General features: G+C 36.0%; 3 protein-coding genes across 3 annotated transcripts; 1 reads left to right on the forward strand and 2 right to left on the reverse strand.

Annotated features, from left to right (window-relative positions):
- Nucleotides 1-1,186: 1,186 nt before the first annotated feature.
- Nucleotides 1,187-2,106, forward strand: LOC111365397. Its single transcript, XM_022985900.1, has one exon. It carries the CDS (start codon nt 1,460-1,462, stop codon nt 1,952-1,954), a length of 495 nt encoding a protein of 164 aa, XP_022841668.1. The 5' UTR covers nt 1,187-1,459; the 3' UTR covers nt 1,955-2,106.
- A 401-nt stretch (nt 2,107-2,507) lies between these two features.
- Nucleotides 2,508-3,770, reverse strand: LOC111365396 (ethylene-responsive transcription factor LEP-like). The gene has a single exon (XM_022985899.1). The coding sequence runs from the start codon at nt 3,490-3,492 to the stop codon at nt 2,704-2,706; it is 789 nt and encodes a 262-aa protein (XP_022841667.1). The 5' UTR covers nt 3,493-3,770; the 3' UTR covers nt 2,508-2,703.
- Nucleotides 3,771-6,271: 2,501 nt separating this feature from the next.
- On the reverse strand, nt 6,272-7,252 carry LOC111365398 (40S ribosomal protein S27-2-like). The gene is made up of 4 exons (XM_022985901.1): nt 7,132-7,252; nt 6,921-7,022; nt 6,808-6,836; nt 6,272-6,706 (listed from the first exon to the last, which is right to left on the reverse strand). Exons 1-4 carry the CDS (start codon nt 7,132-7,134, stop codon nt 6,580-6,582), a joined length of 261 nt encoding a protein of 86 aa, XP_022841669.1. The 5' UTR covers nt 7,135-7,252; the 3' UTR covers nt 6,272-6,579.
- Nucleotides 7,253-17,230: the final 9,978 nt, after the last annotated feature.

The following is a 17,230-nucleotide window of genomic DNA, read 5'->3' on the forward strand; positions in this document are numbered from 1 at the left end:
TTGATTATAGTGCACAATCAATTATATTCTTTATTCCATTTCCCTTTAATGCTTTACAATGGTAATTGGCGTAAAGGTAATAATAACGGCCGGCTCTTATGTTGGTTCTTGTTTCTAGGATTCTTAGAGGAAACTTCGCAATTTTTAAAAAGTAAAATTTTACCTTAGAGGGTAAGTAAATAAGTATTTCATTAGTTACGAAACTTATATCTCTATCACGTTTTATTCACAAACTTTTAAATGCTTTCAAGTAATTACTAAACTTTAACATGTTGTATTTCACCATTCACTCATCATGATTCTTAAGTAATTGAAACTTTAAAATGTTTCTGAATGGTTAATGAATTTTTTTAATAGGTTTTATCCATTACTCACCGAACATATTTTATTAGTCACTAAATTTATACAGGTATAAGTTCAATGAAAAATGAAACATTTAAAGTTCAAGAGTTTGGCTTCGCTCTTCGTCAATTTATTAATATAAAAATTAAGTATGTAGAGAAGAGATGACTTTCCTCTTAGAAAATATGAATCTAAATAATTGCATATATTAAAGGATATTAGGAATATGCTTGGAAAGAGTTCATAAATACTTTTAGTCAAATCCACAAGTGCTTCACCATTCATTTATATCTATTTATGTTTAACAACATAATCTGATTTACATAATGAAAAGCATATGTCAATGTACCACACTCTTTAAGGCAGAAATGCAAACTCACACATTTCATTCAGGTCAATGCCATTGATGGATGTGAATTTATCAACTAATAATGTGTGGATGCCATTATGTTCTTTCCATTCAATGTGGTCCATTCCACAAACTCAAAAGAAAGATTGATATTTTGTCTCAAAAGAAAGATTAATAATTTAATATTTTGTTTTCTTATTTTTTTTTATTTTCACTTTCAAACTACTAAAAGTCAAACAAAACTTCATGTTTTTATTCAGTTCAGGATTTTTATAACACACCAACAAAATTTGGAAGAAAATTTACAAGCAAAATGAAATGCATTGATAAAAGTGAATTAATGCCGCAAGTCGAGTGACAAAACGTGATCGTTCTAATTCTAATTTTCTTTCAAATTAGTAAAACGTGTCAACTACTTTTATCGGTCTATTAAGGGGAAAAAACACACACACACACAAATTCTAGTGAGGAGTAATTACAAGCTTCCACATCTTGTATTTGTTTGCTTCTTCCACTTTCACTTTTTCCCGAGTTTATGGGCAAGGAAGGAGAGACTTGTTTTTCACAAAAGGTTATTTATATTATTCTCTTCCCTTTTTCACTTTACTTTGAAATTGAATTGACCTTTCCCTCCCCTTTTCCTTAGCCTTCACTTCATCATCTCTATTTCTATCTACAACTCTGCCTCAGAACAACCCAAATTGTTCGATAATTCTTCAGTCTCTCCCTCGTCCCTTAATTATCGAATACTATTGAGATAAAAGAACAATGAAGGACAACATTAGAGGCATGGGATTGGTGAGGAAGGTGATGGCAAAGTTGGCCTCCAACTCAATGGCTCTTAAGGGGAAACTTCGGGCGATTGAAGCTCGTTTAATCATATTCTACTTATTGAGGGACAAGAAGGTGCTTTCTCTTGGCTCCAATGTCTCTCAGAAGCTCAAGAACCACAGTCGGCAGGAGAAGTACTTGAACCAGACTAATGCAGTCGATAGCAATACTATCGTCCTTCGTAACAGCGTTAACACATCAAACAATACAAAGCGGTTGGCAAAAGCGCCAGAAGAAGAAGAACAAGAACAAGAAGATAAGTTGATGTATCCTTGGTTAGATGATGCGAATAACAAGGAAGAAAGAGATTATTCAAATTCTATGGACCGACATGGAAAGCAGTTGAGACTGGAGGATGATGTCGACCATATGGCTGACTTGTTCATTCAACGATTCCACCAACAGATGAGATTGCAGAGGCTCAATTCCTGACAGGAAAGCAGTCACACTTATTCGCCTTTCTTTCTCTTTCACTTATTCCTTCTTGTTTGTGAAATTTGTTTTCTTAAATTGAATAACTGTTAATCATTTCTTCTTTTAATAAGAATCCCATCTCTAAGAAACTTCAGTTTCATCCTTTATAATCAGTGTGTTGTATTTAGGCTAATGTTGCTTATCGACGTCTCACTGATAGGAGAAAACTTTAGATCTTTTCATTTAAAACCGTGGGCAATTCCAAGAGACTTGTATGTTTTTCAGAGACCCCAAAAAAAAAAAAAAAAAAAAAAAAAAAAAGGAAAAAAAAAATGACACTTCCGACTGGAAGGAGCAAATTCTCTACATTTCAACACAAATTCCAAGTTCTCTTCTTTGTTGTTTCCTACAGTAAAATTGAATAATTCGAATCCAAGGAAGCAGCACAAAGGAAGGCACATCCTTCATAAAGAAAAAGTAAAAAAGAAAAAGAAAAAAGGATACTCCCCCATCAAGCCACCCCACTCGATATATTACTTGTAGTTCTATACACTACACAAGTTGTGGGTGGTGCGGGTTTAATAGGTGATTATCATGTAATCCAGCTTTACGATTTGGGTAACATTTCCCCCTACATAATAACGAAGCAAGAGGCAAACAAGAATCAGAAAGAGAGGTGAGGGGACTAGCTTAGTAGTTTTACTCGATCTAAAAGTTGGGCATGTGCCCTATCTGCATTTGAGTGAAAGGGAGACGGGGCAATTGAATCAGAAGAAATAGGCCGAAGAACCCAAATTAAAAGTTGCCAAAGAATCAGCATCCGAAACTGGAGGCATCTGACTGAAGAGTGGACTGTGTACATAACTAGAATCAAATAGCAGGCTGCTAGGCGACCCTCTTCTTGCCTCATCGTACCCAAATAGACTACTTGTCCATTCGCCTTGGTTGTGGTGTCCCTCAACATAACCTGGTGACTGCATCACATCTAGCGTTTGGTGGGAATTGGACAATGCTTGGTTCGTTTCACTTACAGAAACTTGTTGCTGATAGACACTGTCACCGAGAGTATAACCTGGCCACAATGAAGAAGGCTCAGAGACAGAGGATGACTCTTCATTTGGGCAGTCAGCTGCGATCATCAGCTGTGGAGTTTGCTCCGAAAAGTGATTGTCGGCGACAGAGGAATTACCAGCTGCAGGCATGACAACGTCTGACTCCGAGTAACAAAAGTTAGTCCGGGCACCAGAGCCGCGCATAGACAACGCGGCTCTGTCGTAGGCCAGGGCGGCCTCCTCTGCAGTATCGAAGGTGCCCAGCCAATGCCTTTCCTTGGTGGTGGGATCACGTATCTCTGCAGCATATCGTCCCCATGGCCGTCTACGAACTCCCAGATACTTTCCTCCGGTTTGCTTCTGTCTAGCACTGTTAATGCTGCTCTTGAACGGGTTCATCATGTAAATCTTTGATCTAATTACACCTAGAGATCGAGCTCGAACTTGATGAATGAGTCCTAACGGGTATGTCACTATATATATACACACACACACATGACACATACATGAAGAGTGGAATTAATGTGTTGAACTGACTTCCGAATAGTTAAATTGAAAGGAGGTAGTTCGCATGTGATGGCATTCAAATAAGACGAAGCATTAGAATTCCCACTTCACCTTCCTCTCCATACTTCGTGTCTAATATTCTCAATTTCATTTAAATTATTTCATTACATTTACATGGATTGGTGCTTTAGGTTTTGTATATTTGCTTCCATATGATTGAGTGCATGTGATGTTTGTTCAACACCAAAAAGCTAATTATTAGGATATTCGTAACTAATATTATAATTTTGTCAATCAATTGATATTTAAACAACGAACCCGACAAACATGATTTACATTAGACGTTCGGTTACTAGGAATGAGAACCCAAATCTGTTGTCCTTTTTGTACATTTTTGACACCTCGAACGCACATTACCTTTAAAAGAGGTCAATCTGTAATGTAACAAAACATCAAAATATATTGGAAGGACGACCGAAGAGAACGTAAGTTAGACAAAATAATTTTGTTTGCAGTGAGAATGATGAAGTAATTAATTGTTCAAAGGAAATTCCAAATTGAGGATCATGTTACGCAATTCTTGTTTATATACCCTTTCTGAAAATGATTGGTTCTCTGAGGAATATCGATGATTGCACAAAACATGCATGTGCATTCAGATCCAATTGACTCTTACCTAAACAATATTCATTCATTTTAATCATCAATCCCATGTTCTTTACTTATTATTCTACTGAAAAAGGTGATGAAGCGATATTTGTGAGAATTTTCCTAAAATTGAGCACCACGAGACTGCTATACTGAGTCAAAAAAATTGATTTTTCCAACTCTATTTCAAACATCATCATTTTATTTTTATTTTTATTTTTGTGTGTGTATGTCCCAGTGAACAATTTTGGAACTCTTCATTACTTTTCGGGCATTGAAGTCATCCCGACCATGGACGTCCTCTTCTTCCTTGCTAAAGGCAAATAGATGCAAGACTGACTCGAGAGCGACCCAATGCTCGGTATTGGGCATGTCCGAATGCCTCATTCAACTTACATGAAGGACCTAATCTAGTTCCTGTTTGACAACCATTATTTGACAACTTCTTTTCTACGCAATCATTTTTAACCATACATTTACATAATAAAATATTAAATATTATGCACATAAACTCATAACTTTTTCCCATTTCTTAACCACACATTCTTTTAAAATTCACTATTCAAAGCATTACTTAATAGTCGTCAAACAAGAGCTTAATTGATAATATCTCGTAACATTTTGTCATTGGTAATTATCAAATATCAATATCTGCACGGCCAAACAATGCCTTCGCAGTATATAAACTCTTATCAGTTCATGAACAGAAACAATGTCGCTTAAGATCAACTTTTACTCAGTCAAAGCACACAGAACAACTTCCACTATATCTTAAGGTCCCTTCGGAAAAAAATTCTTCACTCTTCCAATGTGAATTATAAACATTCATCTTCCTTGATCAACCAGTTGCTTCTAATCAAGAGGTCGATTAAGAACATAGTGTTTCTTAGATTCAAAAACTAGACATTTCTCATCCGCTACCATCTATCATTATGGTGATGGAACAATATACTTAGTGAGCTAAAAGCGTCTTCTATTCAATTATCTCCAACACTTCCACCTACATGTTTTTTCTAAGTACTTGTTTGCCAACCTGCTTCTACTCTCAAATGAAGTACGTTGAAATTGACTTGCACAATGCAGAGGTATACCAGAAAATTTATTAAACCATTGTTAAAATATCTCTACATTTTCAAAACTTAATTACTAATAAAATGTCCTTCATAGACTAGTAAATATCTTGAATTTACTCTATCAAAACGTTGCAGTTTTATAAGTTCAAAAATTTCCAAGATAGAGGTGGCTCAATAAGTTCAAAATTTCCAAGATTTTCAAACTCCAGAAACAGATAAGCCACTCGCGCTAGTAACATCATCCAATTACAACATCTAGGTGTGTGTAAGTTCTACTTTCAACTGTATCTTCCAACTTGTACTTCTTGTCAAAACTATATTGTACAACAAAAGATCACTACTGTATAGGACAATCAAAGTACCAAACAAATAAGTTGCAGCATATACTTCAGTATCAAGGGAAATTCAAGCGTTAATTTGAATAGAGTAAAGACAATACTAGCATATGATGACAAGTTCTTGATGAGTAATATAAAAATTTAACATGAAAACGCAGATCTTTAAATAGAGAATAGTAACATACAAGATTTGGACGGACCGTTAGAACCTCAATTGTATGTTGTCAAAACCTCAAGCAACAAAGCAATCCTAAAAACTCATATCACTACCAAATAATAGCAACAGAACAGAGCAACTAGCTTTCATGGAGATATTTCCAAGTTCAAAACACTACAATTAGAAGAAGACAACAAAGTCTTACTCCCAACAAATTAGGGTTCACGCATAAATTCTTTAAGTCTATTCCGATTGAAAGATCAAATCCAACAAGATCTGTTGCTATTACAAATTGGTCATATTAATTTTGGCTTCTCCCTCTTCTATAGAGTTACTACAGTTTCATGAAAAGTAATAAACCATGCATTGTCTCTAGCATAGCCCATTATGTTCAACGCACTAGAAACCACCTATAAAATTAGGTATATGTATAAATGTGAAATTCTAACGCCAACTTTCATTTTGTCATGGCAAGATGTTATGCACCATGCATTAAAATGAAAGAAGAAATTAGGAAATAAATAGATCATACGTGCATTGAATGGAAGTCAAAGCCAAGGTATTTCCAATCTAATAAGTTGCTCAGTATTAAAAAACCATTAAATTATAATAGGTACTTCGAAACAGTATGTTTAAAAAGAACTAGTAGCAAAAAAAGCATCAAATGACTTGACAATTCATGGCATGGGATAAGTAGCACCTGGCACAGAGAAACAAAAATGTGAATAAGAACACCCCCTTCCCCGATCGCACTTCCTAAGTTGAGACGAGACGAGACGAGACGCATAAAGTAACTGAAATACTAAAAACTCAAAAATTCGTTGGAACCCACTTTTCACTGAGACAATGTAATATTCGACCAGCAGTCTCAGTCCCCTTTTCTCCTGAAAGAGCATCCCTCAGTGAGCCGGGCACGGCCACCAGTGGGCTGACATAACACCGTCTGGCAGTTACCGCAGACCACAACAGTCTGAGAGTGGCTAAAAACAGTGGTTCTGCACCAAAATTTATTTCAAAAAAACACACACCAGATGATCCATTAAACACCCACAAAATCAATAACATCAACACAATAAACAAAAGTCGAATAACTCACATGTTGAAGCAACCCTGACATTTCACATCCTAATGCAAAAAACAAAGAAAAGAGGAGAAGATCAAAAGGGGTACAGAAGATATTGAATATACAAACAGAGTGGTAGAATTTACCATGAAGAAAGAATTGGGAGACTGAACGAGACGCTTGAGCTTGTGCTTCTTCTTCTCCAACTCTAGTGGAGGATGCAGCAAATCGACATCGTTCGGGAGAACCTATATATCCGTGAAACCACACAAACACACAAAATTTTCAGTAAACACTAAGAAAATAGCTCTAATCGATTACATATTTCATACTGAAATCGATCATACTAGAACCCACCATTTTGATTCAACGAGGTAAAAATCCTTCGACGGCGGCGCTTGAGAGAAATCAGAAAATGCTTCACATTGAAAGAAGGGATTTTAACCTAACTGACATCGCTCGATTTATATGACCGATGTGACTGGGCTGTCTACTGGGGCGAGATTAGGAGGTCCACTATTTATTAGCCCAGAAAATAACCTCCGCCCAGTTTAAGACAGACCACATTCTCAGGAGAGATTGAGTTGGGCCGATCCTACATATTTTGTGTAAATTACATATTTTAATAGATTAAAATTCCCCATTTCGTAAATAAGATGTCATATTTAGTATTTCACAAATCATAAAATTTTAATTGATTAATATATTTAAAAATTAATCAAATAAAAAATTTCAAACCTAATTATCGCCTCTCTCTGCCCAATCTCAATTTTATCTCTCTCTCTCTATTATCGCCTTTCTCTCTGCCCAAAACGTTGCCACCGAAGATCACTCCCACAAATCGTCCATTGTCGGACAAGCGGTCATTGGAAGATCACAATCGATCAGCACCGGGAACTGTGGCAGATGGTGGTCGTGGAGATCTTGTGGCGACAGCAACTTAAAGAAATCAAGTCGCGACTGCGATGTGGTGTTTGCGGTGTTCCTGAAACATGTGGATTGGCCTCTGCAAGTTAGGTTTCGACGGTACAAGCCCGTTTAAATCGTCGCCAAATCTTATGCCGGTCACCTGCTGTACCATTTGCTTGAAATTCGCTGGATCCGTTGTAATAAATGTCATCATAGCGTCATTTTCTGAACCGCCTGACGGGGTCGGCACTTGAGACGGTAATGATTCGATGATTTCCGTCGATGTGCAGTTTGTTGGAGAGGAATTTGTATATGATTTTGTTAAAGCTTTGTGGTGATGGTGGTGCTGCTAGTCTTTTTTTGGGGTGGGTTTTGTGTTGAAAATTGTGGTGATGGTGGATATGGGGAAGTTTTGTTTGTTGAAAGTTTTTGTGCGTGGGTGTGGTGGTGTGTTTACGGCGACGGTACGCCTATTTACGACGGCGACGGGCTGATGTTGGTGATTTGCACGATTTTTTTTGTGACGGAGGTAGTTGTGGTGGTCGTGGCGGTTTGGTTCATTTTGTGACAAATAATTGGACCTGTGACCTAAAAATTATGATTATGACTCACAATTTGGGAGTCACAATTGGTCGTGGAGGTGGTGATGGCCATGACGGTGGTCGTGGCGGTTTGGTTGATTAGACTTACAATTGATACGTCAACTGAAAATTGTGACTGTGGCTCACAATTGAATATGTGACCTGAAAATTGTAACTGTGAATAGTAAGTATTGGTGGTGATCACAAATTATTTGGTTGATTGTGACCATTAAATTAGGTAGTCTGCGACTATCCAATAAATAATATGTGACCAATGAAAAAAATAAATTATAATCGAAAAATAATGTGACCTAAAAAATTGTTAATTTGTGACCGATAATTTGATAATTTGTGACATATAATAAGCTGTGACTTGTAATATTTGTAATTTGATTTGTGACCGATGAACAAACTGTGACCTATAATTTTTTTGAATTGTGACCGTAAAATAATTTGTGACATAAAATTTATGATTTGTGACCAAAAATAATAAGTGACAAATTAAATCATTAATTTGTGACCAAATTATATAAATCTATGACTTAAATATATTTAATTACTAAATTAATTAAATGATAAATAAATTTTAATAAAAATCTGATTTTTGAAATTTGAAAGTTGTTTTCTTGTTTTTGAAATGTGCCATAATTAATCTCTTACTTATGAAATTTTCTCTATAATTTTTTAAGAATAGTTTTCAAAAGTAGTCAAAAATAGGAAAAAGTCATAGCGGAAGTTACATCCACTCATGTGTTTTAACTTCATAATTTGAAAATAAGATTTAAAAGTTTTTATTTAGATTCAGTTATTAATTCAAAATTTTAATATTGATAATTATAATATAAAATTAAATTAATACCAATGTTTTGAAAATCGATATGGATGTTGACCCGAAAAAGCTAAAGGGTCAAGAGTTGAAAGGTCGAATTAGGATTAAATCAGGATCGAACCGGTTTTAATAAATAAATAAATAAATTATATACCACAACAATTGACAAAATTTAGTTAATTTCAAATTAACTTAATATGCATAGACAAAAGCATCCATTAACGGTTAAATTTGGGTGCATTTGATTTTATTAGTTTATGGTGAATTGTTTAATACTTTCATAGTATTTTATTGTGTTAATATAATAAAATTAAATAAAGATCACATAAAATAGAAAAAAAGGGAAATTAATCTGAAGAGATAAATAATTTACAGCAAAAGTATTATCCCTTTTTCAAATAAAGTCATTGCCTTTTAATTTATTTATTTTTAGAATTGAAAAATTATTTACAAGAGACTGAGAAAGGATTGGGAATCTAGAGACCATTTTTTTATTATTCCCACATCGAAAAGAAGAGTTGATTGATATCTACCTACAAAGTACAAATATCTTTCTTGATCCCACATCGGAAACCTAAGAAAAAAGCACTGAAGATGAATTTTATATATATGTGGGCCAAAGCAATGCCAAAGCACAATCATGGGCAGTGAATTTCTTGGGCTGAAATTTGAAGACAATATTTGATAAACTAGTTAACTTAACCGGGAAAAATTGCAAAATCGGTTACGGATTGTTCGGTTAATGGTGTGAGTGGCTGAAATTTTGGTTTTCTACCGGCTCTAATTAAAAACAGTTTAAAGTAATGACCGACTCGGATACTGGTCTGGTTTCCAGTTTTCTCGGTTAAACCGACCGGTCTGGTCCGATTTTCAAAATATTTATTAATACACATATCTATCCCATCTAACCCTACCCAACCCAACCACCCACCTGATGTTGAGATTTGGGGATGTTTGCGGGGAATTGACAAGTCATCAGAGGTCACGCAGCGACTCACAACGTTGATGATGCCAAGATCTAGGAAAATGTTGGGATCTGCTGGAACAGTGAATGATGAGATTTGGGAAAATTTGTGTCGTTGCATCGACAAAGCCTCAACGGCACTGCAACAAAGGTCGTTGTGCTTTGCGCATGGCGAATGATGGAGTTTTTGGGGTGGGTTTTGTTTGTTGTGTTTGTAGTTGGCGGTGGTGGCAGCGTTGATTATTTTTGGGGTGGGTTATGTTTGATGTTAGCGGTATGAGTGAGGTTTGTGGCAGTGTTGATTATTTTTTAGGTGGTTTTTGTTGGTGATGTGAACCCACGTGATAATAGTAGTTTTGAAACTTGCAAAAATTGAATTAATCCAAGAAAGTCAAAAAAATCAAATTTTAGAGTTTAATTAGGGATGTAAACGAGCCAAGCCGAGCCGGCTCGCGAGCTGAAATTTTGGGCTCGGACTCGGCTCTAGTAAATCATAGCGGGCTTTTTTTGGGCTCGAGCCGAGCCAAAGCTCGGCCAAAAAAATAAGGCTCGGCCTTTATGAGCTGGGCCGGCTCGGTTTTTTAATTTTTTTTTTAATTTTTAACGACATTTTTTTTCACATGCTAATTGTTGTGGTACAATTTGTTTAGTGTAGAAAGTAAAGAAATTGTTTAATGATATTTTTTTGAAAGATTTAAAAATTGCATCATTTATTATATATACAAATTAAATAAAAGTACAACTTTCAAAATTATATAATTTATACGATTAACAAAATAAATAAAAGTTACAAATTACAACCCTCCTCCTTTTTCCGGGCTTGGAACTGGCTACAATCAACGTAGGCGGAGTTAAAATTGTACACGAATAAAATATTTCATATACAATTTTCTTGAATCAAATAAATTAAAAAAACACATTTCTTAAAGAAAAATAATTAATTTAAAAACTTACAACATCCTATGTTTGGATATGCTGCAACTCTTCGGCCATTATACTATCAACGTTTATCATCATAAGCGTCATCTCTGCTGCAACCACGTATGCAGCCATTCCTTCACGAAATCTTTCCTGTGAATGTACAAAGGTGGAATTCGGTCTGTTTCGAGTCGAGATCGGCTGGTTTCGCTTTGCAACTCCTTAATACGTGTCTATTCAAATGCGTTGTGCTTGAGCCAGGCTTCCAACTAAGTTCTTTGCCACAGTAATTGCAACATGCTTTCCAAATATCTACTCCATTTTGAACATCAATTTTTTTTCATGTCATATGTTGCCAACAGTCCGATGATTCTTTTTTTGACCTTTTTGTCTCGAGTACTTGAACTTCTTCCGCTTCAATATCCTCCAAATTAATTGGAACATTTTCACATGCATCGTAGTTAGATGGAGTACTCGAGCCACCGCCAAACTGATTAATTTCATCACTTGTAAAATCCATAATAACTAGTGTAATAAAAAATATTGAATATTAGACTGTAGAGTGAAAGAAATTGAATATATTAATTGTTATATGAGAAGTGAGAAAGAAGAAATTGAAACTTGAATGATTGAATCTGAATCTATAATATAGAAATAATGCGAATTAAAATCGATAGCAAAATGATTTAGAACTTTAAAAATCATCCCGTATTTATAGATAAAAAAAACCCGCATTATTTTTCAAATTCAAATTTCAAAATCAATACGATTAAAGGTAACAGTGTAACACCACTACGTAAAAAATGCCTGCCCTAAGCCCCTAGCTGACAGCTATAAAGCTATCTAAAAAGACAGCTTTATAGCTGCCTAAGGTAGCTGTAACCTGCTGCAGGCCAAATTTAAAAAAAAAAAAATTTTGGGTCCTTTAATTTGCTCGGGCCGAGCATTATTGTCACGGGCCATTTTTGGCCCGTGACATGAGCCAGCCCGTGTGGCTCGGCGAGCCACACGGGCTTGCTAGAGCTCGGGCCGGTCTCTTATTTTGAGGCTCGGTCACCTCGAGCCAACGAGCCTTTTTGACACCCCTAAGTTTAATACAAAAATATTGGACCAAAGAACTAATATAATCGCCGAGAATATGTTAACCTTGTGATCACAAGAATTCAAGAATCTCATCCGGATTGTTTGAACACCACAAAAAAAAAATTCTTGATAAGTTTGTAAAATTAGTTCAATAAAGAACAATGAATTAAATGCAAAATTGCTTACAAAATAATTCTCTCTTATTGAATAAATGAATGTTGTTTATAGGAAACTCGTAAACCCTAATTAAAAATGGAAATAAAATCGTAGCTCTATTGCATGAGGTCGTATAGAAGTCCTCAAAACTTCACCCGAGTTTGCTGCCTTGTCACATGTGGTCGCATAGTTATACTAACTATACATAGTTAGCATAGTTAATGCGGCCGCCATAGTTAAATTGCAATTCTCCTCCGTCCTTTGCTCAAATTATGTTGATCCATCGTGCTTCTTCTCCCGAGTCCAACACAAAGTTTGTTCCTTTGCTCACCATGATCGATATTTTATCCACTGTGGCTTGAACAAGTAATCTCATCGCTTCTTTAACCGTCTTTGCTTGTGACCAAATCATAGGACCTTCAACGATCAACGGATTCTTTTCGGACTTGTTTTCATTCCTTAGATCACAAATTCCTTTCCCTCTTTGAAAATATTTGACCTCGAATCTGTACCTGTACCAAAGAAGGAAAGATTAGATACACTAAAAGTAGCCGAAATATTATAATCACTAAAAAGATCAAGTTTGTAACACAATGTTATTATTTCTCATCATTACTACGTTTGCCTAGATATTGTATTAATATTGCATTTACTTAATAATTAAAATGATTATCTTTTTCATGACTAATTAAATTCTTTACAGTGGAATTAATGTGATTCTAGAGTCAAACCCAACAAAGACAACCCCGGGACGATACCCATTGATGATTAAAGGTGGACCGATGAAGAGATCGGGGTAAAGCGACTGAAACAAGTGATGTAATTAGTTGTTCAATCCATAATCGATGAAACATCACTCGTGGCACAAAATGGGACAACTTCTATGTTGGGGTCGAGAGTCGAAATAAATTGGAGCAACTTAATTCAAGCCTTAGATTAAAACGGGCATAACTTTTAGCTCGGGTGTCGGATTTTCGTCCATGAATACAATTCGAAATCGTCACGAAATTCTGCACATGAAGAAGTTGGTGTTGAAATTTAATACTATGCGGTCGTATAGTATAAAAGGCATGTGATCGCATAGACCATTCCTAAGACCAAATTGAAGGATTTCAAATGAACTATGCGATCGCATAATGTAATTTTGGGCGAAAATTTTCCTTTTTTGTGATTTTCCATATTTTACTAGAATTATAATTTTAATCAAATTATTGTAAGAATTTTTTTCCATTTCCTTATAGATTTTTAGGGGTTTTAGAGTCCAGTATAAATATGTTATTTCATTTTATTGTAAAACACATTACATTAAATTATTGCTTTGAGAGAATTCAATAGCAATGTTATTTGCTTTCAACTCTTGTTCTTCATTGAACATTTTGAACTAATCAAAAATTACAATTTTGTGGAGTTTTCAAATTCGGGTGTGGGTCTTTGGTCATGTAATCAGGAGGTCTTTCAATCACCATTATTTATAGGTTCTTTGGTTCACTTTTCTTGAGTTCAAACTTACAAACCAATTAATTGGCTTTTTTGGATTTTCTATCATTCTCTTGTGGGTTCCAAAACCATCGTTGCTACCTGGGTTGGCATCAATTGGTATTAGAGCACAGTGTCACGGGCCTAGTTTCGTTACACCCGAACAAACTAGAGCCGTGCGGCCTTAACGCTCTACAATTCCCGCACCTCACGAGAAAACGTTAAGTCAGCCTTTCTACGCCCACAAATGATTTAACCAATGAGGCTAAATTATACCCCCGTTGAGAAGAGAATTTTGAAGTAAGTAATATATGGAAAACAAGTAAGGATTGGGGAAACTTTCTTTATATAAATGGAAGGAAAAACTTTACAATCTCTCTAATGAATAAACTCTCTTCACTCTTATATTCTCTACACTTTCTAACCTCTACTCCATACCATTTACAAATGAGAATACCTCTCTATTTATAGAAAACTTAAACCTCCTTAACCTTCCACTTTACACCTCGTGCTTGGTTGTCGCCACCTCGTGCTTGGTTGTCGCCAACTCGTCCTTAGTTGTCTTCAAGTGGATTATCTTACAACTTGCATTGCAAGTTGTCGCCAACTCGCTCTTAGCTTGCATAGAAGATATTATTCTTGCCAACTCGTGCTTAGCTTGCACCTTTGATAATATCTTCGCCAACTCGCGCTTAGCTCGTATCTTTGATAATATCTTGCAAGTGGCGCAAGTGGACAAGTTGTGCAAGTTGCCTACTTGCACCCCAAAATATCCCGCTGCAGGTTCATGTATTTTTCCTCCAAAATGGCGAGGTCGGGATCTAGAAAAACCTCATGAGAGTCCCGAAAAGTTGCACCATTTTAGGCAGCCTGCATTCTGCCCATTCCATCCTATTGCAGCGTGCGGTTCACGCTATTTTGCGGCCACTACCGGGATGGATCGAACGCGACCGCGTGGGGCGTAAGTACAGGCTCCAAATTAACAGGTTATATCTTTTAAATTTTTTCTTGTTGAGTCTTGTTATTTGTTTCCGCATTTTATCTTATCCTCGTGTTCTTTGTGTCTCATTAAAGTTTGAGTATTTTAATTTTTGTTTTCTTCGTCATTCGCCGTCTCATTGTTGTTCTTTGTTACTTGAATCTTTTGATCCAATTAAATTATTGTAAAATTTTTCAAATGATGTTTTGGGGCCATTCCAGCATCCAAAACCACTTTATTGGTTTGTTGGTAGTTTGATATTTTATTTTTCCAAAAATAAATAAATAAATAAAAATAAAAAATAAAGAGAAAAGAATCGAAAAAAGACAAAAAAAAAAAGGAAAGAATCAAGAAAGGGAAAAAGAAAAAAAATGGAAAAGAGTCAAAAACTTTATTATTATTTTATTAGTGTTCAATTTATTACCAGCAAAGTTTATTTTAACTTTCGAGTCTCGTTATTCCTTCTCCATCAATATAAATTTCGTGTTAGTTAATTCCTGAATTTCAATAGTCTTCTACTTGAGTTTCCATCGTCGAATTCCTTTTCTTGAGTCCTATTCTTTGTTCACGTCCCGTTGACAATCCACGGGTTTGAGATTCTTTAAGTTCACCTTGTTCTTTGAAGTACTTAGAGAAAGCATCGAATGGTAAAAGACAGAGTGGTGAGATTAATAGAGGGGTAAAAGCCATATTGTTTGTTTTCGAGTGAATACTGGTGCGGCAAAAAAATCTAGATTTAGGATGTCTAAAAGAGACAATTTCAATTCCTATCGAAATAGCAGTCACAACAACGCGTCGAACGACTTGATACTACGATTTGAAAGGGCGCTTAGGGACGTGGGAGATATGATGGATAGATGGGAAGATTGGATGGGTAAGCAGGAAGCTTGGATGACAAGATTAGATACATCGATGGCTAATCTTAGTAGGAGCAATGAGTCGAAATGTCTAATGCTCTAGATCGGATAGACGAGAGCCTAGGAGAGAAAGACGTGAAGAATGCAAATATGGTAGTGATGTGGATGAGGATGAGTTTAATAGAGTTGATATGGGATGGATGAGGAATAGAGATGATAGGTTCGAAAGACTGGGTAGAAATAATCATGTCGATGAGATAGATGGAAACACGGGAAGCATTAAAATAGCGATCTACAATTTAAGTGAGTTGGAGGCGTATTTAGAATGGGGGAGAAAAGTTGAATTGATATTTGAATGTCATAACTACTCGGAGGAGAAGAAGATGAAGATAGCGGTTCTTAAGTTTATTGACTACACAATAACTTGGTGGGATCAAGTGGTTATATCACGATGCAGGAATCGAGAAAGACCAATTAGTGCTTGGAATGAGTTGAAGGCATTAATGAGAAAAACGGTTTGTTCCTAATCACTACTATAAGAACATCCATGAAAAATTGCAGAGCCTATATTAGGGATCAAAGAGTGTGGCATATTACCATAAGGAGATGGAGATACTTATGATTAGGGCGAATGTGGAGGAGGATTGGAAAGCTGCTATGGCACAGTTCTTGAATGGGCTAAATCGAGATATTTCTAATGTAGTCGAATTGCAATATTACGTAGAGTTAGAGGACATGTTACATGTGGCCGTGAAGGTGGAGAGATAATTGAAGAGGAATGAGACAGCTAGGCAACTGATAGGTTCTTCGATTTCTAATAAATCTTGGAAATCAAAGTGGGATAACAACAATAAAGGCAACGGGGCTATATACAAAGGTAGGAACGAATGGCAAAAAAGAAAAGAGGAAGGTGCTAGCAAAATCATACCCAAAACGGAGTCATAACCATCAAGAAGTCGGACATTAAGTGTTTTAGGTGCTTGGAGTCGGGACACATCACTTCTCAATGTCCAAACAAAAGGGCAATGGTGTTGCAGGATAATGGAAAGGTGGTTAGCGAAAGTACGAATATGACAACATAGTTGGCGTTGGAAGAGGTTACTGATGGAGAAAATTTTGAAGGAGCCATTGGGAAAATACTAGTCACAAGGTGAGCTCTTACGACTCACATCAAGGCGGATGACTTGGAGTTGTGACGGGAGAACATATTCCATACTCGATGCCACGTTAACAATACGGTATGTAGTGTAATTATTGATGGTGGTAGTTGCACAAATGTCGCTAGCATAGCACTTGTAGAGAAGTTAGGATTAACATTGTTAAGATACACTAGGCCAAAGAAATTACAATGGTTAAATGAAAGTAGAAAAGTTAGGGTTAATAGAAAGGTGGTAATAAATCTTTCAATTGGGAGTTACTTTGACGAAGTAGTGTTTGATGTGGTACCGATGCAAGTAGGACATATTTTGTTGGGAAGACTATGACAGTACGATAAGAAGGCTATTCACAATGGGTACAAGAATCACTACCGTTTCGTCAAGGACGGGAGGACCATTACTCTTGTGCTATTAACATCGGCGCAATTATATGAGAACCAAATCAAGTTGAGGAATGAGAAAGAGGGAAGAGTAAGAGAGTTAGAGAAAATGAGAGAAAACTATAAATTAGAAAAAAAAGAGGAAAAATCGTGAGTTAGAGGAAAAG

Source organism: Olea europaea, chromosome 17 (genome assembly GCF_002742605.1).
Source record: "Olea europaea var. sylvestris chromosome 17, O_europaea_v1, whole genome shotgun sequence".
Lineage (NCBI taxonomy): Eukaryota > Viridiplantae > Streptophyta > Magnoliopsida > Lamiales > Oleaceae > Olea > Olea europaea.

What these genes read in the sequence shown, in the direction of transcription:
- LOC111365397 (XM_022985900.1), top strand. Translation starts at nt 1,460, where the DNA reads ATGAAGGACAACATTAGAGGCATGGGATTGGTGAGGAAGGTGATGGCA.
- LOC111365396 (XM_022985899.1), bottom strand. Translation starts at nt 3,492, where the DNA reads ATGTGTCATGTGTGTGTGTGTATATATATAGTGACATACCCGTTAGGA.
- LOC111365398 (XM_022985901.1), bottom strand. An exon ending in CTCCCAATTCTTTCTTCATG is followed by an intron (nt 6,837 to 6,920) that starts GTAAATTCTACC and finishes TTTTTGCATTAG; the next exon opens with GATGTGAAATGTCAGGGTTG. An exon ending in TGTCAGGGTTGCTTCAACAT is followed by an intron (nt 6,707 to 6,807) that starts GTGAGTTATTCG and finishes ATTTTGGTGCAG; the next exon opens with AACCACTGTTTTTAGCCACT.